The sequence below is a fragment of the Antedon mediterranea genome, chromosome 10, assembly GCF_964355755.1.
Source record: "Antedon mediterranea chromosome 10, ecAntMedi1.1, whole genome shotgun sequence".
In the NCBI taxonomy this organism is placed as follows: domain Eukaryota; kingdom Metazoa; phylum Echinodermata; class Crinoidea; order Comatulida; family Antedonidae; genus Antedon; species Antedon mediterranea.
The window spans coordinates 8006150-8029301 of record NC_092679.1 but is presented as its reverse complement, the minus strand read 5'-3'; the positions used below and the strand labels follow the sequence as shown (position 1 = coordinate 8029301).

Below are 23152 nucleotides of genomic sequence, written 5' to 3'. Positions count from 1 at the left end.
TTCATTAAAACCTGTAAGATAAAATGAAAACACAAATTATTTATAAATAATGAGATAATATTTATATTTACTGTACTTAAAAAATAACGATTGAGGTTAAAAATAATGTCAAATAGTAGGCCTATTATTAGAAATTCTAATGAGCGTTTTCATTAAAAATTTATCTAATTCGCCATATACAAATTAGCGCGACCAAAATAAAACGCGACCGATATCAAACGTAACTAATATGATAAACCGATTTCATCTGACACCTTTAGGGGTATCACAAATAATATTTTTTTAAAGTTAAAAAAGCATTTATTAAAACAATAATTAAAAGTTAATTAATGAATTTATTAATTAGTATACATGTAGAATACGTGCGTATGCGCTGCATTACATTTTAATTACTCACAATACAAGCATCGGTGGCGTGCCATACAATTCGGCTTTTTAATCTGGCGGCCGAGATTGTCGGCGGCCGAGATTGATCTAACCCACAGAGACTCCCGGTCCCACTAAAACGTCTCGATATTAAGTCAGTCGCGTGATGATTTTGCGGAAACCAGCAGGCAGCGACGGTACAATATCCTCCTCGCCCTAACGTATGTGTAAGAAATGAAATAGGTTTAAGTTGCATATAATTATATATATTATAGTCTTTACTAGCCAAATAGGTCAGGGTATTACGTGTACTACCACTCTAGGCCTAGACTAGAGGATCGACTAGAGTTCTACTAGCCTAGCTTAGCTAGATACTAGGCCTACCGATTCCGGGACGATTCGCTCCCGAGACGATTCGGCCCGGGACTATTCGGCCCACTTTTGGTGGGACGATTCGGCCCACTTTGTGGGCCGAAACGTCTCACTTTAGACCAAATTCATATTCATTTTTTTGGTATTTATCAAGTTTTTAAAGGTGTTTAACAATCCGTATTTTATTGATATTGACAATGTTGATATAATATATATAATAAATTACTAAAAAAATGTAATTTTATATTCAATTTATTACTTCAAAACCTTATTTATTCGCCGTGGTTAGGATTCCGCCACCGGAACTCAACTGCCAACCGTTAGGGAATCCGACACGCTATTGCGCATGCCCAGAGCGCCGGTAATCGGTGAATCGACTCAACAGCGATGGATCATTTCATAGCTCCGCCACGGCGAACTAGCGTAGATGCCTACTAATAACGGGATCCACTAATAGTAAATACTAGGCTAGGCCTACCAGCTAGACGTGACCAGTGGGCCTATTTATTTTGTAATTAAAAAGTGGTTGCTTCATTCATATATAAACTTCATATAGGGCCTTGTCACGCCAAATGAGGTACCACTGCCAAATGAGGTACCGCACTTAATTTGGCGTCTAAGGCGCCAAATTAGGTACTATTGCAAAATGAAGTTCTATTGTAATTTTGTAAAATACAGTTTATATAAAACAAACATATTTAAGCCAGTATTAAACTACAATATGTATTCTGTGTTGTTACGCCTGTAAGCTATTAGTAATTACATTAAATTAAATATAAAGCAGAAAATAGTTATCCTTTTTTGATTTTCGTCGAATAGATCAAAGCGGAAGTGCTTCGGTCATGGTCCGCAAATTATATGATACGCCTTGTGTGTTTTTACTGCTTTTAGTTGAATCACCGCGTGTACAGTTAAAACCAATAGATTGTGCTGCAGTGCAGATTGTCTGTACAGTAATGTGGGCTGTCTGCTTGGGGGTCTGTCTATCAAGGTACAACATTTCGACGAAGCCAATTTAATATTTTCATTTTGTTTTAATATCTGTAGAATGCGTCGTCATAATACTGTAGGCCTATATACCGTAATCAGGCGGTATTATTAAGGCTAGCTCACGTACAGCAGAATTCACGTAGAATTATGTGGTGTTGTTGCTTGATTGTAAATTGCCCAGATTCTTCATTAGAAAAGAACTGATCAATTTGAATTGAATTAAGGTTAATTCTAGAACTGATATTAAGGAGTCTTTAGAATAGATATTAAGATGTCCTCTATAAACGGAGTCCTCACAAACTCATATAAGAGGTCCTCTTGTAAAATCAGGTTCCCGTCGAATTTATTTTAGATAAGTAACTAAATTATCATGGATTTCGTACCCACCATTCCATCGATAGCTTTTTTTTTCTCTTTTGTGGCGCAAACACCACTTTTATCCACATTCATATATTATCTCATGTCATTACATAAAATCATATTATTTAACACATTTGTTAATTCCCAATGTCGTTACAATTCATCAGTAACATTTTTACATTTATGAATTCCGTATTGCCTCCTATTTTCATTAATGTTCTTCGTTTTAAAATATTTTACACATAAAGAATTTGTGAGATTTTCAATTGTTTGTTTTAATTTTACAACCCGGATTATACAATGTATTTATATACAAGATAAAACGAATTAAAGATAAAACGAATTAAATCAGATCAGCACCACCTGTAACTCATATCACAGTGAATTCCTTTTCTGATAATCGAGCAAATTAGAATTTATATTAACATAATAGTATTTCTTAAAGCTACCCATTTTTCTATACTTGTTTCTTTATTGTTATATCTTTCACATTCAATGTTAAGCATATTGCTTTCCTTTTGAATGAATTCCATAAAGATTTACCCACTGGCTTATTTAATGCTGATTTATTCTATAAATAGTGAAGCGCCTAGATCTTCTCCGTAAGGCTAACCTCCATGACAACATTGAATCTGCTTGGTCCATAGACGGTAACATTTACTGTCTATTGAAGAAAAACAAACAGAAAGTCATCGTCAAATCTGAATCTGATCTCCTCCGCCTTCTGTGAAATGTATCAACTAAGAGATAAGTACTGTACTTTCCTCTGTTCTTAATCAAATTATCTCATCAAATTAACTACTGCATCCAGTCTAATTGTTGCTGAACATTGAGACGATTCGTAATCATTTAATTGAGCATTATTTTCAATAATTCTTAACTATTTAACTTATCATCGTTTTTGCTTGAACACATCTTAACTATACGCTGTTGCCATTCCTTACAATTAACTATACCGCTATTGCCATATTGCTGCTTAATTATTTTATGACATTCTCAAATTTCATGCAACATAATAATTATGTAATAATGGCTTTCAATTATCAGTAACTGATTGCCTAACTAATTACACTGTTTGATTTTTCTCTGTAACTATTTCTGTTTCCACATTTCATTTACTATTGAACTTTTTTACCTTCAAAATAAATGAATTTATTTTCTCTTTTTCATCTATTTTTGAATACCTAACTTTTAACTCATATTTTTCTGCAATTATTGATTCTTGATTGAATTGTTTCAATCACAAATGTGGTGTATATTATCTACATACTTCAATTGCTTTTTATATTGATTTATATTGATTTTTATTTTTATTTTATTATATTATACATTTTTTATGTCTTCTGACCCAAACTTTGACCGACTATCTAACAATTTTTTTTCCCATTTTTCCAACAGATCTGATAATTTTACTACAAATGTGGATCCGGATACTCACTTTTTTTTTAATGACCAAAACCTCTCTAAATATTACAATCCCAGTCAGTTCCCGACCAATATTAAATCTCACGAATGCTTTTCCACTATCCATTTTAACTCAAGAAGCATTTTAAAAAATCTTGACCAAATCAAACAACTTCTTGAAATAGTTAATCACCAATTTGATATTATTGGTGTTAGCGAAACATGGCTCAAACATGACAACCCTTTAGTCCAGCTTCCCAATTATCATTTTGTTTCCAACCACAGAACTCATAAAGACGGTGGTGGGGTTGCCTTATATATCCGTGATGGCCTTGAATTTTTCCTTAGAAATGATCTAACTCTGCAACCCTCTACTTCTGAATCCATCTTTATTGAAATTGTTAGACCCAACCTTAAAAATATTCTTGTTGGAACCATTTATAGACCGCCTTCACTTGACCCTAAACAATTTACTAATGAACTAGCTCGTTCATCTTTTCTTCTATTAATTCCAACCTTCCCAAACATCTCTGTTCCATGTTCACTCCAAATTCTTCAATTCATTATCATAATACCCGTATTTGTTCAAAATTACATATTCCAACCCATAAAACCAACCACTTTCAACACAACATTAGGTATTCCGGACCCACTTTTTGGAACGATCTGCCACTCCCCATCTTAAACTCTGTTTCTAGTAAATCATTTTTATCTAAACTTAAAAGTCACCTTATTGCCAAATATTAACTTTTCCTCGGTCAATTTTTTTTTATTTATTTTTTTATTTTATATTTTTTTTTTATTTTTTATAAATTGTCATTGTCTGTGTCTGTAATAGGTACGTCCTCCACAAGATGTGTTTTTCATCTTTCTGGGCGTGTACCTTCTTCTTTCGAATTTTGTTTACATATTTATTGATCACTGAAATCTATTTTGTATATGAAAGGAGAAAATAAATGTTGCTTTGAATTGAATTGAATTGAATTGAAGGCTGCAAATGTGTATATATAGGCCTAATCTACTATTATTCCATCGATATAGCTAATTAAATTACTGTATGTCAATAAATAAAAAATATTAACTTGCAGTAGCGTCCCACTCTCATCACCCCACAAAGTATAAAAGTGCATGCATGTTCCATATTATGTACGACGTATGAATTGATGGAACGAACAATCGAGATGAAAATAACGCATGCAATCTCCATTGCAAAATTAGGTTCCATTTAAGTATAAATTCTAATATTCCCGACCTCAAAATAATTAGTGTTATAACTACGGTAACTGTATTTAGCTTCCTAGAATTTCGTCCACCCCTCCGAACATGTTTTCAACATCGTATGAACAAACAAGGTGACCGACTTCATTGCAAAATTAGGTTCCATTGCATTATTGCGAATTTAAGGTTGTTTCCGACTTCGAAGTAATACTTACTTAGAATTTTGCTCACCACCCCATTCCCATCCAAACTTGTTTCCCACATCGTAATATGAACAAACTACTTTATTGGACGACTTTATTGCAAAATTACGTTCAATTATTTGCGAATTCACGTTGTGTAATTCCCAACCTTAAAATAACTGTATCATGTATTTAGCTTGCTTAGAATTTCGCTCACCACATTCCCATCCAAACTGTTTCTCACATCCATATGAACAAATGAGATGACAACTTCATTGCACAATTATGATCCATTATTGCGTATTTATGTTCAAATGTTTCCGACATCAAGGTAAAAAGTACCAGCTGAATAAAATATCTAACATATTGCAAAATTAGTCTCTATTATTGGGAATGTTTCCGACATCAAATATTGTTAAAACTTGATGAAAATGCTTAACTAATTAGGTGCCATTATTTATTTATTGTGATATGCATGTTCAACTGTTACATTCTATTACGGTACGTGACATGAAAAGATTGATAACAAAAGAGAACAAGGCAATATCTCATCTTTTAATATTTAGATAATGGAACCAAATTTTGCAATAAAGACTTTATTGCAAAATTTGGTTCCATTATCTAAATGTTTCCGACCTTATGAGTTATTGTTTTGATGAAACAATTTGATGAATTTCCCCTCGACTACCTTTAGGCCTACCATCCCTTATTTATTTATTATAGGTCACACACACATGTGTAACAAATGAGATGATGAAATTATAACGAATATCCAACTAACAATTTGCGACTTAGGTTCGCCATAGTATTGCGAATTTATGTTTTAATGTTTCAGACATCAAAGGAAATATAGTGTTATACTGTAGGTATAATAAGTGACAAAAATGTGATCATGTAACTAATATTTTTAAAGAACTTATAAATAAAAAACATAGGCCTAAATAACATTGGTCATATACATTTAAAAAAACGGAATTGATTAAATAGTAAGCAATGTTAAAAAAAAAAAAAATATATAATAATCAGTAGAATAACAGGATACATTCATATTCAACGAATAATCATTTTAATTTGAAAACATAAACATAGAAATTCATAAAACCGAACAAAATAATAACGGGAATAATGTACCGACGAAAGGAACGTCAAATCAAAATATTACTAGAAAATAATGCAGCAATAGCGTCCCATAACTCAAACACTAAACGCTTTAGCGCCAAAGGCAAATTGTCCCAGACCATGTCCGCATAACATGCAGACGTGACTTCAGACACTTTCCTTTGGCGCTAAAACGAGTAGTCTTCTTTTCCAGCTGCTTAGAAAGGGGTCGGTAGGCTTCCCATCATGCATTTCGAGTTTTCTAGATTTTTCGATGAACGTTTTTTACACTAAAATAGTAAATTTTCGTCGTATGTTTCAGTTATAATGGTTTAATTTCATACAATGAGTAAAGGTTATTAGGTTAGAAATACTCCGGTTAATAATTTTCAGTTTGTGTTTATTTGGAAATAAGTAATATCAATATTTATAACACGATTAGCTCGCCAGAAACGTGCTGCCAAATTAAGTGACCTAGCCTTGTGCGATACAGGCCACGCGAACCTCATTTGGCAATGTCACTTCATTTGGCGTTACAGGCCTAATTATGAATTATATAATTACATGAGTTGACTAGTTTTATGATTTTTCAAGTACAAAATAAAAGATTTCATATAACGCATTATAACTGTACATAACATGCAATCACAAGTTAATTTATTGACGGCAGCCACCGCGTGGATGTGAAAAAACTGTTCGGGAAGTCGGGGTCGCAACGCTAAATACAGCATTACGATTCTTACGGTAGATAGATATACCGATTCTTATTAATATCATAATAATTATTTTAACGCGTGGCGCCTGGCGTATTCGTATTTTAATTATTAATTCATGTATGGCCTAGGCCAAGTTTAATCCATCGCTCTCTCGCTCGCGCAACGACTAACTAGGCTACAGATACAGTAAATCCTAACACTCCGACTCTCAGCAGTGGTAGTGTGGTGTGCAGTGTGGCACAAGCTATAATTATTCACTTCCCAGAGCTCTGAGCATGCGCAATAGCGTGTCGGATTCCCTAACGGTGGGCAGTTGAGTTCCGGTGCCGGAATCCTAACCACGGCGTTATTTATTTCGTGCATTTCGGGCGTAACTTGTTTACGTCGTTCGCGTGACTAAAAAAAATGATCATTTTCGACAATGTTTTTAAAATGTTTGCTTTATTGCATCTTTATCCCTAGTATTACTACCCTATAGTCTCTCTGAGAATAAAGTTTGGGGAAAAAAGCTTATTTTATGCTTATAAAATGCATATCAAACATCAAAGTCGATAAATTTGAGTGGGCCGAATCGTCTCAGGGCCGAATCGTCCCGGGCTGAATAGTCCCGGGCCGAATCGTCCCAGGGCCGAATCGTCTCGGGGCCGAATCGTCCTGTTACCATACTACTGTAACACGAGATGTACAATATGAATTAATTCATTTGAATATTTTATGGATACTACATTAACTTTACAGGTCAACCATGGTTTTACATTAAAATCAGTGACTGTATGATGGTCTTGTTTTTTATTGTTTTGTTTTTTTTCATTAATATTACCGGTACTTAATTTATACTGTATTATCATATATATTATCATTAGTCAATTATTAATTATAGTTATTGTTTTAGTTGGTAGTTAATAGTAACTATATCATATGAATCCTTGTATTTTCAATGTTAATTTTATGTTATCAATATTATTTTTTTTTATTTGATTCTCTTAAAGATTGAGAAGTGGGACACTTCTTTGATAGGTGGGGAATGATGTAACACATGAAAGAATATAAATCTATTAACTGTTTACAAGTTGGTATTTTGTGGAATGTATAATTGCTCTAATGGGAGTTACTATAAACACTTGTTGATGTCCAGTGGTCCAATTTGCCCTAGCTTTCACTGAGGTGAAGGTGATGTGACATCCCTCCCTTAATGACTATTCCTCATCATCAAATAATGTTCCTTTGTTCCAAATAGTCCCCTCCCAGTACATGCATATTAATTAGGACTGTTCCTTAAATATGGAGGTATATTCAGAGCGCCATTTCGACGATCGAGCATTCTCTTCTTCTACAGAGCGCCATTTATGCCTTTATTTACTTCCGAATTAGAAATAGTACTACGGTAACTGCTCCAGTGGACCAAATTTAGCACCGGTGGAGCACAGTGATATAAAATAGAAATAAGTCACTAATTTTAATATCTTTTCGTATGTAAATACACTGTGCTAAAGTGGACACAATTTGGCGCCAGTGAGGAGCACAGTGATATAAAATAGAAATAAGTCACTGAATTTTAATATCTTTTCGTATGTTAATAACACTGTGCTCAAGTGGACCCAATTTGGAGCCATGGGAGCACAATGATATAAAATAAAAATAAATCACTGAATTTTAATATCTTTTCGTATGTTAATACACTGTGCTCAAGTGGACCCAATTTGGAGCCAGGAGAGCACATTGATATAAAATAGAAATAAGTCAATGATTTTTAGTATCTTTTCGTATGTTAATACACTGTGCTCAAGTGGACCCAATTTGGAGGCAGGGGAGCACAGTGATATAAAATAGAAAAAAGTCACTGAATTTGAATATCTTTTCGTATGTTAATACACTGTGCTCAAGTGGACCCAATTTGGAGCCAGGGGAGCACAGTGATATAAAATAGAAAAAAGTCACGGAATTTTAATATCTTTTCGTATGTTAATACACTGTGCTCAAGTGGACCAAATTTGGAACCAGTGGAGCACAGTGATATAAAATAGAAAAAAGTCACTGAATTTTAATATCTTTTCGTATGTTAATACACTGTGCTCAAGTGGACCCAATTTGGAGCCAGTGGAGCACAGTGATGTAAAATAGAATAAAGTCACTGAATTTTGATATCTTTTCATATGTTAATACACTGTGCTCAAGTGGACCCAATTTGGCGCCAGGAGAGCACAGTGATATAAAATAGAAAAAAGTCACTGAATTTTAATATCTTTTCGTATGTTAACACACTGTGCTCAAGTGGACCTAATTTGGCGCCAGGAGAGCACAGTGATATAAAATAGAAATAAGTCATTGAATGTTTATATTATATTTTCGTATGTTAATACACTGTGCTCAACTGGACCCAATTTGGAGCTAGTGGAGCACAGTGATATAAAATAGAAATAAGTCACGGAATTTTAATATCTTTTCGTATGTTAATACACTGTGCTCAAGTGGACCCAACCCAATTTGGAGCTAGGGGAGCACAGTGATATAAAATAGAAATAAGTCACTGAATTTTAATATCTTTTCGTATGTTAATACACTGTGCTCAAGTGGACCCAATTTGGAGCCAGTGGAGCACAGTGATATAAAATAGAAATAAGTCACTGAATTTTAATATCTTTTCGTATGTTAATACACTGTGCTCAAGTGGACACAATTTGGAGCCAGGGGAGCACAGTGATATAAAATAGAAAAAAGTCACTGAATTTTAATATCTTTTCGTATGTTAATACACTGTGCTCAAGTGGACCCAATTTGGAGCCAGTGGAGCACAGTGATATAAGATGGAAAAAGTCACTGAATTTTAATATCTTTTCGTATTTAATATACACTATGCTCAAGTGGACCCGATTTGGAGCCAGGGGAGCACTGTGATATAAAATAGAAATAAGTCACTAATTTTAATATCTTTTTGTATGTAAATACACTGTGCTCAAGTGGACACAATTTGGCGCCAGTGAGGAGCACAGTGATATAAAATAGAAATAAGTCACTGAATTTTAATATCTTTTCGTATGTTAATAACACTGTCCTCAAGTGGACCCAATTTGGAGCCATGGGAGCACAATGATATAAAATAAAAATCACTGAATTTTAATATCTTTTCGTATGTTAATACACTGTGCTCAAGTGGACCCAATTTTGAGCCAGGAGAGCACATTGATATAAAATAGAAATAAGTCAATGATTTTTAGTATCTTTTCGTATGTTAATACACTGTGCTCAAGTGGACCCAATTTGGAGGCAGGGGAGCACAGTGATATAAAATAGAAAAAAGTCACTGAATTTGAATATCTTTTCGTATGTTAATACACTGTGCTCAAGTGGACCCAATTTGGAGCCAGGGGAGCACAGTGATATAAAATAGAAAAAAGTCACTGAATTTTAATATCTTTTCGTATGTTAATACACTGTGCTCAAGTGGACCCAATTTGGAGCCAGTGGAGCACAGTGATATAAAATAGAAATAAGTCTCTGAATTTTAATAGCTTTTCGTATGTTAATACACAGCTCTGTGCTCAAGTGGACACAATTTGGAGCCAGGGGAGCACAGTGATATAAAATAGAAAAAAGTCACTGAATTTTAATATCTTTTCGTATGTTAATACACTGTGCTCAAGTGGACCCAATTTGGAGCCAGTGGAGCACAGTGATATAAAATGGAAAAAGTCACTGAATTTTAATATCTTTTCGTATTTAATATACACTATGCTCAAGTGGACCCGATTTGGAGCCAGGGGAGCACTGTGATATAAAATAGAAATAAGTCACTGAATTTTAATATCTTTTCGTATGTTAATACACTGTGCTTACGTGGACCCAATTTGGCGCGCGCGCCATTGAGCACAGTAATATAAAATAGAAAAAAGTCACTAAATTTTAATATCTTTTCGTCTGTTAATACACTGTGCTCAAGTGGACCCAATTTGGCACCAACGGGAGCACAGGGAAATAGTCACATACAAAAACATCGAGAAAAAATACTTCTGGAATTTAAAAATATTTCAAACTTGGTATATATGTTCAATATCGGTTACTCCATCCGTAAACCAAAAGAAAAAATAGTTTCAAGCCACATCAGTGATTTTAATAACTTGCGTTCGCTTAAGATAATACGTATGAAAAAACATACAATTTCGACACATATTATGTTAAACTCTAATAATGATTTTGACAACAAAAAAAACGGTTAGGAATTCGATTTTTTCCCTATAAATTGAGCAACTTAAATTAAAAATATATATTGAAATCAAGGAGTATTTTTTTTTTTACAAAAGAAATGTTCGTATGTTAATACACTGTGCTCCAGTGGATCCAATTTGGCGCCAGTGGAGCACAGAGAAATAGTCACATACAAAAACTTCTAGAAAAAATATTTATCGAATTCAAAAATATTTCAAACTTGGTATATAAGTTCAATATCGGTTACTCCATCCGTAATGCAAAAGAAAAATTAGTTTCAAGCCACATTAGTGATTTTAATAACTTGCGTTTGTCTAAGATAAATACTTATGAAAGAACATACAATTCCAACACATTTTTTTAAACTTTAGCGATTAAAAAAAAGACATATGTGATTCGTAGTAGGACTGCCACAATTGTTTCTGATTTCTTCATCTTTCTTTACATTTCTCATGACCTACCAATTGGTTTACTGTTATGCTGATATTGAGTAGTACATTTGCACTGTGCCAGGTGACACTAGATTTCCATGGTGATAATTTCCTTCATTATATTTTTTTTTAAATAATTTGTGTTGTTTGATATATAATACACATCATGCCCAGTTTAAATAAACATACGTTATTTCGCAAAGCGTCGTTCCTGATCATGACTTGTGTCTATGGGATTAAATAACCTGCGACTAGAGATATCGCATGTTTGATATTATGGTAGTGTTATGTCCTGTGTTTGTAATTTTATGTTATTTTCCACATATTTGATGTTTATTCCTAATATAATGTCGTACCTGATCATGGCCATATTGAGTTTATGGGTTTAAATAACCGGCGACAAGAGGAACAATTAACTTTTTGTTGTTGAATTTTTTTATTTTTAAATAATTTTTTTTTGTAGAATTTGTATATGTCACTTTATCCCTCATGGTAATCCCTCGTGTTTATGCCTTTGAACATCATAGACATTGTGCCAATTTGTCTTACACCAGCATACATTAAACATACTTCTATTTCGAACTATCTTATTCTGATTCTTAATTTCTCTTACTATTCTGTGGTGGTTCACTATTTTTTTTTACAACAAATTGTATTGCTATATATGTGATTCAAGGCTGATTAATATTTGGAATTTGAATGTGAATTTTTTTTCTAGATGATGTACAATATGAATTAATTCATTTGAATATTTTATGGATACTACATTAACTTTACAGGTCAACCATGGTTTTACATTAATTAAATCAGTGACAGTATGATAGTCTTGTTTTTTATTGTTTTGTTTTTTTTTCATTAATATTACTTAATTTATATTATCATATTAGTCAATTATTAATTATAGTTATTGTTTTAGTTGGTAGTTAATAGTAACTATATCATATGAATCCTTGTATTTTCAATGTTAATTTTATGTTATCAATATTATTTTTTTGATTTGATTCTCTTAAAGATTGAGAAGTGGGACACTTCTTTGATAGGTGGGGAATGATGTAACACACGAGAGAATATAAATCTATTAACTGTTTACAAGTTGGTATTTTGTGGAATGTATAATTGCTCTAATGGGAGTTACTATAAACACTTGTTGATGTCCAGTGGTTCAATTTGCCCGAGCTTAGGTGAAGGTGATGTGACATCCCTCCCTTAATGACTATTCCTCATCATCAAAGAACGTTCCTTTGTTCCAAATAGTCCCCTCCCAGTACATGCATATTAATTAGGACTGTTCCTTAAATATGGATGTACTGGCCAAGAGGGAGAGAGTTAACAAATTTATAAAGAGAGAAGAAAACGTTTATAATACTAATAGAGAGGATAAAACGTTTTACAATATAGGAACATATGTGATATAGCCAGTACATACTGCATTATATTTAGTATTGGAATAAAACTGTTGTCACTGGGCAAAACCATCTACTGTTTGTATATTCTGTGACTGTGTGAAATCCTGCCACTGAGACTCTATGATATAGTAACAGATACAACAACCGTTACACTACCACCAGGCCGCTAGCTAGGCCTAGTAGGCCTAGACCTTCTACGAGGTTCGACGTATGTAGAAATTGTTCAAGGTCAATTCGGCCTCACACGCTAGTCTGTTAGGCCTAGTAACGGTAATAGAAAGCTGTAGTAGAAGAAGTCTAATAAAAAATCAGATATTTTAAATCCAATTGAATAACTAATTTGAATAATGCTGTTGTGTTTTTATGATGCTTCTTTTTAATTTGCGTTAATTTATTCCATTGACCATCATTGATTTTGTTTTATTTCCACCTGTCTTGTTTTTTTTCCACCTGTCTTGTTTTTGTTACCTTGTTTTAAATGTATTTCGATTTAAAAGCCTAAATAAAGAATGAATGAATGATAAGAATATTTTAATTTGTACAAATGTTTTTGCCAACAGATAATATTTAGCGTGAAGGCACTAGACCACACCATGGATATGAACTCGTATAGGAGGTGGACCATTGGTGCATTAAGATCCATCACAGTTGAACCTGTTATGTTTCTCTATATGCTTGGTTCCTTCCTACAATACTCTTCACTGCAACAGTTAATTTACTATAAAGTCTGTATGATACAATACAATGATACAGTTGTTTGTAACAATCTAAGTTTCTACAAAACAGAAGAAAGTTTTGTCCAGAAACAAACATCTCATTGGTTGATATACATCAACATCGCCCTCGCAATACCTACAGTTGTCTCCTCAATGTTTCTTGGACGTTGGTCAGATAAAGTTGGTCGAAAAATGACCATGATAGCTCCAGCAGTGGGTTCAATAATCAATGGTTTAGTGCTTGTATTTTCATCATTCTTTATCTATGCACCTTTAGCGTGGCTATTACTTGGAACTATTTGTTTAGGCCTCAGTGGTGCATATGCCACGTTGACATTCTCCGTGTTTAGTTACCTTGGTGATGTGACAAAAAAAGAATCGAGAACATTGCGTTACAGTCTTCTTGAAGCGATGACATTTCTTGGAAGTTTTCTGGGCCTATTAACATGTGGAATTGTCATAGACCAGCTTGGCTTTCCTGCCGTTTTTATCTATTACATTGTTTGTAATATTTGTGTTATAATGTACATAGTTTTCTTTATAAGCGAATCGGTAAAAGCAAAGGAATTGAACAAATCAGAGGGAACTGCCACTTCACAAATATTTGAGAATCAAAATCTTGATGATGAAGAACAATCAACACAAATTGCTTGTTTAGAATTATTCAGGTTGAATAATGTCAAAGAATCGTTGATTGTTGTTGGAAAGAAAAGACCATTTGAACAAAGAGGACAGTTGGTGATGTTGATTATATGCTTATTTGTTTTCCAACTTGTTGGATCGGGTAAAAAATATAATATTCTATCTGTAAATATATACTGTAATTGTCAAATAATGACGGCATTCAATCCCACAATTCCTATTATATTATTATATTACCTGTATATCAATATTGTTATATTCAACTATGATTCTTCATGAAATTGATTGCATTGTAAATTTATGTTAATTCTTTTCAGGAGAGAATGATACATTCATTTTGTATGTTAAGAAGGACCCATTAGCTTGGTCTGCTACACTTATCAGTAAGTTTGAACTTAAACATTTTAAGCAGATGGATATATATATATTAAAATAAATGGTATAACATATAACTGGTCTGAATTTTGTTTTAGGTTACTATTCAGCTACTAAGAATCTACTTGTAAGCTTAGTCTTACTAACCTGTATTCCTTTGCTGCATTGGTTTAACATTAGCTACAAAGATACCATACTCATCATTATTGGTGTAGTCATGAGAATGGGTGCTTATACACTGTTAGCCTTTTCACGTACCACATGGATGGTGTTTTTAGGTATGTTCATATGGATCTGTAAATTCTTATTCATCTTATCAGGACCCTGTGGTTATAGTTTTTTTTATGCCAATTTTCTTAAAGCCTTGTCTACACAATCAAACTTTATGTGATGTGCCCATATATGGACATGATGATGTCATATCACTACCATATTTGGGAATATCACTACTATATTTGGGCACATCACACTTTTTTGTCAAACTAGTTTGATAGTGTAGACAGAGCTTTAAACTTGCCAATCCTTTTATTTTCAAGTCCCGTTGTTAGCATCAACCTCTGCTATACCAGCTTCAACATCAAGATCCATGATGTCAAAAATTGTAGGACAAAATGAACAAGGTAGAGTTATTTATATGTATTGAGTCTCTGTAGTAACTGATACAGTAAGTAATAATTGCAGGGCCGTAAGCCAGCATGAGGCAGAGCTCACAAATTTTCTCCACACCCCCCAATTTTCCAGCAAAGATTGTCATATTTTATATTAATAATTATATTGAAAGCATCTATGCCTCATCTGTTTTTAACCTCTCGCTATGACATGAATTGGTTGAAATCGTGGCTTAGTTATAAATGGATTCTAAATTTTAATGATTATGATTTTATTTTTACTTTATACAGGCAGCTTATTTTCATTCATGGCATCATTGGAAACTTTGACTGTATCACTGGCATCTGTGATATTTAATGCTTTATATCCAGCAACTTTGATGATTTTAGAAGGTGGATTTGTGTTCATTACCATGGCAATACTACTTGTAATTCCGGTTATTCTTATATGGTAGGTTCTTGTGGTCTTTTTCCATATTATAATTCATTCATAATTTAGTTTTAATTAGAAATTACAGTATTGAAAATGAATAAAATCAGTGTGTTAAGTTTATTAGCATCCAAAATCCTAAGAGGTTGGGTGCGGGGGAGAGAAGTTCTCTCAAATGTTGCTTGAAAACCCCCATTTGGCAGGCCAGTTGCAATAAAATATGACTTTTATGCATTTATTATTTAAGCTGGATACACGAGTTAAACACAATGGAAGCATCATATACAAAGCTGATAGAAGGTAATACTCAAGCAAGTGGAGATATCTGAATGTAAAAAGGTTTGAAAAGAATAATAAATCACAAAACATGATGTTAATCTATGAAAAATATGATTCTCACTGTGGGATAGTGTATAAATAATGAAAGTTGCAAGGCAGAAAAAAAGCAAAAAGCTGAACATCCATAAAACTAATACACATGATGTTTAAATAACCAATAAAATGGCAAGGATGCACACAGGTGTATATAATATTGTTTATTATCTTGTTTTCAGGAGCAAATCTTGTGGATGAAGAAATACTGGAAAATGATCTGTGACATCAGTATTCCAATTGTACTAATTACTGAAACAATATACAGTAGTTGTAATAATAATTTACTAGCAGTAACCCATGCTTCGCACAGTCTTTTTCTGCCTTGATATCTGGTTATATTATACCTTGCATGGGCAAGTAAAATAAAATCGCACTCTGATAAAAGTACTTTGACAAATTATTAAAATAAAAACAAATCAAGAATAAAATTGTATGGCCATTGATATTGTTATACACTAGCCCTTTCACTTTGAAATTTTTGTAAGCTAAAAAATAAAAGCAATACTGGATATGGAACTTTAGACTTTACCTTTTGATTGTTTAGACTATTAGTGTTATGTTCTTGGAACTCAAGAATGCAAAATGAATATACAGTAGTATATACATGGGTTAACAATAACTTTATTCCGAACTACAAACTATAAACGTAAAGATTACTTTCTCTTTTAGTATGGTAACAATTAGACTTGCCCCAAGTCTGTATTGTTTGTTTTTTTTATTTATTTATTTGTTTTTATTTCGACCGCGATTTTTGTCTGAAAATGCAAACTCAAGTAATACACGTATGAAATGCCATATGTGCAAAAATATTTATATTTTTACTAATATTAAGAAAAAACTCCATCTGGAGCCCAGACTAGGTAACAATCTGTTTGCCACCGAGTATAGGTGGTGCTATAATAGACAGTAGTCGCAATCTATAACACCTCCCCACTAAGTTTAAAGTTCATGTGTATATTATAGTGTTAGCATGAGAACTTAGGAATATAGATTATGCCATATCTTTCTGTGTCTTTCATTATATACTTAATTATACTTTTTAAGATCTTCACAGGATTGTTTGTCTGCAGAGTTTTCAATATTGTAAAAGAATAAACAAACAACTATAAAACAATTCTTTCCAAGTCAATTATTTAATATAGTTTTAGCCATCGCAAAAATGAATATAAAGCATACATTACTATATAGATGACACATGGAGGGCTTTAAAATACAAAACTGAAAGCTTAAGATAAATCTTGTGACAGTATAATGCTCTTTAACTGCTGTTGATATTTATTTTTAAAGCAATTTTCATAGTAACACAACCGCTCTTCAAGTTTGTCTACAACATCCAATGTTAGTACCAGTGTCTTGTGTTTCAACATACTGTACACATTTAAACCTGCAAACAATTACAGAAGTTACATATTACAAAAAGATAGTGATAGAATAATGTCACTACCAAGTAAAACTGTTCCAACTTACCTTCTAATGTCATAACATTGTAAGATTTAACACAATTAATTGCATTTATAAAATTCTTGGGCATCTCTTCCAATGGTTTACTGTAAAGAAAAGGACAATTATAACATTTTATGTGTAATTTGCATTAAAGACAACCAACCAGAGAGAGACAACGTGTAGGAAATGTGTTTTTTATTGCACTGCACACTCCAGCTTTCAAATGAAAATAACAACACTAATCTTACCTGTCGACAAATAGAACAGAGGAGCCCCAGCACCGTTCTTTTGCAATATCAACCAGATACTGTAATAAATACAAATTATAATTTATGGTACAGTGTTTGAATAAAAAGTGTTGCTATAAACACATATTTGGTTATGGCTCCTACAACATGTAACTTATTAAGAACAAACTATAATAATAATTACCTCTGGATCTGATGATGGTAAATCTAGAAAGTCCACAATATGAAGGTCATCCTGAGCATGTTTAATTGATAACATAATGCGCATACCCTTTGCTCGTGTTTCTGTCGGTAAAACGTACCAGTAACTTTGAGGTCCTCGAGGACCATGTGCTTTTCCTCCTGTAATTCAACATTTATTTTGTTAATAATTATTGCAACTTCTCGTCTGTTTTAATTTATGTACAGCGCATTGATAGCTTGCCTATATGCACTATATAAGAATAAACTATTATTATGAACATTAATTTTGCTAATTAATTTCAAATATACTTTCTATTAATGTTATACTGTACAAGACAACTTTGTGAAACTTGCCTCCTTTAAATATTGGGGACCTGAGGCTTCCATGACGGGCTCTCCCAGTACCTTTCTGTCTCCATGGTTTTCTCCCTCCACCTCTTTTCTCTGCCCTTGATTTCGCTTTTGCAAAACTCTTTTTATAAAAAGAAAAATAAGTGTCTAATTAAAGAAATAAAATGCTGTTGATAATATTTTAAACAATGGATCCAAAAGAATGAAATGTAATAAAATGGTCCCATACACGCAGACATTTTCAAAATACTGGTATTACTTCCCCCACAATTGAAATGCAAGGCTATTTTATAAGATTAGACAAGTACTTACTATTCTCTTATAAGACTGCTGCCATCTTACGTTTTGATGAAGGATATCAAGCCTAATTTAAAAAAGAAACGTACTCGTATGTTGTGTCATAAAAAGATTAAGCAACTTTAACATTTGGATAAGAATAAATCATAAAAATAAAGTGATCAACCAAATACCGTGGTTCTGTAGCAAAAACATCAGGATGTAGATCAACTAATCCCAACTTTGTATCTTGCACTGTGTTGAGCGTCTCAATCCAGGTTTGTGGTGTTTCTATCAAAGGTGGTCTTGGAAAATGTCTTGAAGTTATCAATGGTTCAATTACAGGTAAAGCTAGAATAAAACAATTGAAACACACATTATGATTTACAGTATACCCAACAAAACTGTGTACATGATATTTATTAATACATATTGAACAGTCTATAAAATAAATGTATGCAATAAATCTATAAAGCATAAACTTACAAGTTGAGCTTGTTTCTGTTGTTGTATTTGTTGTGATTTGACGATGCAATACTAAAAATGAATTTACCGCTGCAGAATTTGATGATATGGTTGTCTAAATAAAAGATTATTATTTAAGGTATGTATTATCTTTATTTAGAATTTGAATATAATTAATATATAAAAACTTAGAATTATGAATGTATTTCATTGATAATTAATTTTACATTTTCAATACAAATTTCAAATGAATATGCCAACATCATGCAGCAGTTAGTAAAGAATAAAATAAATCATCAATCAAAAATAAATATTTATTAAACAGGGCCGAAACGTCCCGGGCCGAATCGTTCACGGTCGAGTCCTGGGTCTCTTGCTAAGTAAAAAGGTCTACAGAGTATAGCCTACTAGGCTAGGCCTAGCTAGCTAGCCCAATCAAGCCTAGCTAGATAGTTAATAATCAACTAGTTATTATTACTAGTTCCTACGCGCGCCCAGGCTAGTAAATTTACAAAGCTTACTCGAGTTTGATTTCGTAGTACATTTGTACTTAAATCAAAGGCAATATTTGAGGTCATCTTCACAATTCTTCCAAACATTTTGGCCTCCAAACATGACACACTGACCTAGCCTACGAACGGTAACGGGACGATTCGTCCCTGGGACGATTCGGCCCGGGACTACTCGGCCCGGAACTATTCGGCCCTGAGACGATTCGGCACACTTAAATTTATCGGCTTTGATATGCATTTTATATAAGCATAAAATAAGCTTTTTCCCCAATCGTTAATTTCAGAGAGACGATAGGGTAGTACGGCCGGGTAGTACTACTACTAGGAATAAAGATGCAATAAAGCAAACATTGTCGAAAATGATCATTTTTTAGTCACGCAAACGATGTAAACAAGTTACGCCCTCTGTTGGCCGCTTGGCGAATGCACGAAATAAACAAGGTTTTCGAAGTAATAAATTGAATATAAAATGACGTTTTCTTAGTAATTTATTATATATATTATGTCAACATTGTCAATATCAATGATATGAATTTGGTCTAAAGTGAGACGTTTCGGCCCACAAAGTGGGATGTTTCGGAAACGTCCCACAAACGTCCCACTAAAAGTGGGCCGAATAGTCCCGGGCCGAATCGTCTCAGGGCCGAATCGTCCCTGAATCCTACGAACGAACGATTGTTGTACCAAAGAATATATCACAAGTTAAGAATGAGTATATATAGCAATCCGCGGTTTTCCCTTTCTCTCCATGCTGTTTAATAGTAGGGTAGGAAGGAGGGGTTACCGTGCACCCCCATGATGTATTTTTTTAATGTACATTTTTGTAATCCTGAATATATGTAATTAACATTTTTTGATGTTCCCAAGACGAAATATTGTCCCATGGGGTTTTTTGGGGGCCATTTTGGTGGCCATCTTGGATTTATCAAAATCATAAATATAGACGGTACTTGACAAAGACTGATCATAGAGGTCTGATTTTGGTCTTAAATTGTTCAGAATATGCACATTTCTATGTACTATAATGACAAGTTTTTGTTCAAAATGGCCGTAAATTCCACTTTTGACCTTTGACCTTGTTTTTACATAAGGGTCATATCTTGGTAACCCCTGGTCATAAAGATTTTATTTTTGTCTTAAATTGTTGAGAATATCCATATTTATATTCGCTTTAATGGAACATATTTTTGAAATTTGACGGGAAATATCATTTTTGACCTTTGACATTATTGCATAACGATTTTCTCAATAATTTAGGTTATTTTTGTATTCGACCTATATCTTGACAACGAGTGATCATAGAGGTTTGATTTTGGTCTTATATTGTTCAGAATATGCACTTTCCTATGTACTATAATAAAACATTTTCATACAAAATGACCGGAAATACGACTTTTGACCTTTGACCTCGTTTTTACATAAGGGTCATATCTCGGTAACCAATGGTCATAGCGATTTTATTTTTGTTTTCAATTGTTCGGAGTATCCATATTTATATTAGCTTTAATGAAACATATTTTTGAAATTTGATGGAAAATATCACTTTTGACCTTTGACATTATTTCCACCCGAGGGTCATATCTCGGTAACCCCTGGTCATAAAGACTTTATTTTTGTCATAAATTGTTCAGAATATCCATATTTATATAACATTTAATGAAATACAACTTTTGACCTTATTTTCACTTGAGGGCCATATCTCGGTAACAATTTTTTTTTGTCTAAGATTGTTCAAAACATACATATTTCTATCCACTCTAATGAATATTTATTTAAAACAATGATCATAAATGTTACTATCCGTATCAATTGTCACATTTAACACCTTCCACAGAATTCTCATACAGTAAGAATTTTTTCTGTTTTAAAGTAAAAATAAATTTAAAAGATGTAAATAAAATAACAACATGCTGAGAAAAAGGGAAAATTACAGACTTTATAAAAAACTTTTGAATATACATGCTATCCACTCTAATGATGATTTATCCTCAAAAACTGACAATAAATGTCTTTTTTACCTTTGACCCCTATTTAAATATAATTTACATATAATGCGAGAATTCTTAACAATTCTCAAATTAGAAAAAAGTATCTGATAAATAATAAAAAAAAAGCGTCTGATAACACGTTTCATTACATAATTATTCATAATTAAAGGTGGCTACTTTTAGGTCTGCAAACAACTTTTATCCAATAGAATGTGTTTATTGTCCAATTGGAAGAGACAATAACAAAATTAATGTCAACATCTTCATAATCTTAATTTATTTTGGAAACAGTACTGATAGACGGCTACAAAAATGCATTCTAATCAAATTCTATTCTTCATTAAATAATGGAAAATTTAGGGAAAGAAAAGGGGATAATTGTATTTTACACGTGGATGGTATTCTTGACATAACACTCGATCTGAGGACAGGTACCTTCCACCCATATACACCAAACCAAACAATACGCCATTGTATGTACATCGTGAAAGTAATCATCGGCCATCAATTACGCAATATACCACTAGCAATAAATAAACAACTCTCAAACATCTCATCCGATGAAAATTCGTTTAATGCAGCAATACCTCAGTACCAAGAAGCACTTAGAAATAATGGATATGAACATGAGCTACACCTGAACAAGCAACCAAAAAGAAAACCCGAAAGAGAAACATCATTTGGTACAGCAACAACGTAAAGACCAATATCGGACCCAAATTTTTATATTTAGTGGATGAGTGTTTCTCACAAGGCCATAATCTCCGAAAAACTTTTAATGTTGGCATTGATTGCTGGTGGTATCTACAATATCTAAGGTTACGCACGGTATACTTATGGTCGAACTTTAGAGGGTCTGCCAGGGCCAAGGCAGGGTACAGATAGTTTGTAATAGGTTGGTATTCCTTACAATGTGCTAAATCATATAACATTGGTTGCTGGTGGTATCTACAATATCTAAGCTAGACTAATTGGAGGAAGAGGGTCTCTAGTCAAAATTTAGAGGGGTCTGCCAGGGCCAAGGCAGTGTACAGATAGTTTGTAATAGAGGTCATTTGGTATTCCTTACAATGTGCTAAATCATATAACATTGGTTGCTGGTGGTATCTACAATATCTAATCTAGGCCATTTGTGGGAAGGCGGGTCTCTAGTCGAACTTTAGGGTGTCTGGCACTTGCGGTGCAGCAGACAATTAGTCTGTCGTTACCCATTTAGTATTGTATGAACATAACTTGTTCATTTGGAATTAATTTTGAGTGGTACCTCACTCAGCTATGCTATCACCATTTGTAGGCCCTCCCTCGGGGGGGGGGGGGTGGTCTGGTGGGCCTATTGCAGAGGACAAAATGTTTGGTGATATGATATTGGTATATAGGATGCAAATGGGCATCCCATGGTGGTGAAATTAGGTGGTATCTCTCTCATCTAATTGGTGCCGATTTGTTAGCACCTTTCATGTCCCTCGGTATAGACGCAGCAGGGGGTACCCAACAGACTTCCTTTTACATTGACTTCAAGTGACCTCCAATTAACACATTTAAATAGTCAGATATTGGTACCTAGCTCATCTAACCAAATGTATCTGGGCTGCCTGTCTACAGCCATTTACATTCAGTACAGTAATACAATAAATACTAAGCAGTTAGAAGATGCTACTACTAATCAATCAATCAATCAATCAATCAATCAATCATTCGATTTATATAGCGCCATTCCAACAGTCATTGCTCATGGTGCTACCAAAAATATCAGAAAATGTGAGTTTTGAGTAGTGACTTAAAGGTGCTCAATAA

The 23152-nt window shown here is 33.4% G+C and overlaps 2 protein-coding genes across 6 annotated transcripts; one reads left to right on the top strand and one right to left on the bottom strand.

The window, feature by feature from the left end:
- The first annotated feature begins 489 nt into the window (after window positions 1-489).
- LOC140061090 (lysosomal proton-coupled steroid conjugate and bile acid symporter SLC46A3-like) lies at window positions 490-16209 on the top strand. 5 transcript variants are annotated; one of them, XM_072107531.1, is made up of 8 exons: window positions 490-593; window positions 13307-14246; window positions 14422-14487; window positions 14578-14757; window positions 15016-15099; window positions 15379-15538; window positions 15765-15817; window positions 16072-16209. In XM_072107531.1, the coding sequence occupies exons 2-8, from the start codon at window positions 13340-13342 to the stop codon at window positions 16113-16115; spliced, it is 1494 nt and encodes a 497-aa protein (XP_071963632.1). In that variant the 5' UTR covers window positions 490-593; window positions 13307-13339; the 3' UTR covers window positions 16116-16209. The 5 variants fall into 5 exon arrangements, with proteins under 5 accessions (XP_071963632.1, XP_071963638.1, XP_071963637.1 ...); XM_072107537.1 differs by having other exon boundaries at window positions 15765-15848; XM_072107536.1 differs by having other exon boundaries at window positions 15765-15856.
- Window positions 16210-17118: 909 nt separating this feature from the next.
- On the bottom strand, window positions 17119-19541 carry LOC140061092 (large ribosomal subunit protein uL4m-like). Its single transcript, XM_072107538.1, has 9 exons — window positions 19380-19541; window positions 18880-18973; window positions 18588-18744; window positions 18430-18481; window positions 18121-18238; window positions 17768-17925; window positions 17584-17642; window positions 17360-17439; window positions 17119-17276 (listed from the first exon to the last, which is right to left on the bottom strand). The coding sequence occupies exons 1-9, from the start codon at window positions 19455-19457 to the stop codon at window positions 17119-17121; spliced, it is 954 nt and encodes a 317-aa protein (XP_071963639.1). The 5' UTR covers window positions 19458-19541.
- Window positions 19542-23152: the final 3611 nt, after the last annotated feature.

Coding starts and splice junctions, on each gene's coding strand:
- LOC140061090 (XM_072107531.1), top strand. CDS start 13,340: ATGGATATGAACTCGTATAGGAGGTGGACCATTGGTGCATTAAGATCC. Junction 14,247..14,421: donor TTTCCAACTTGTTGGATCGG/GTAAAAAATATA, acceptor AATTCTTTTCAG/GAGAGAATGATACATTCATT. Junction 15,539..15,764: donor ATTCCGGTTATTCTTATATG/GTAGGTTCTTGT, acceptor TTATTATTTAAG/CTGGATACACGAGTTAAACA.
- LOC140061092 (XM_072107538.1), bottom strand. CDS start 19,457: ATGTTTGGAAGAATTGTGAAGATGACCTCAAATATTGCCTTTGATTTA. Junction 18,745..18,879: donor AACAGAAACAAGCTCAACTT/GTAAGTTTATGC, acceptor GTTTTATTCTAG/CTTTACCTGTAATTGAACCA. Junction 18,482..18,587: donor GTTTTTGCTACAGAACCACG/GTATTTGGTTGA, acceptor TTTTTAAATTAG/GCTTGATATCCTTCATCAAA.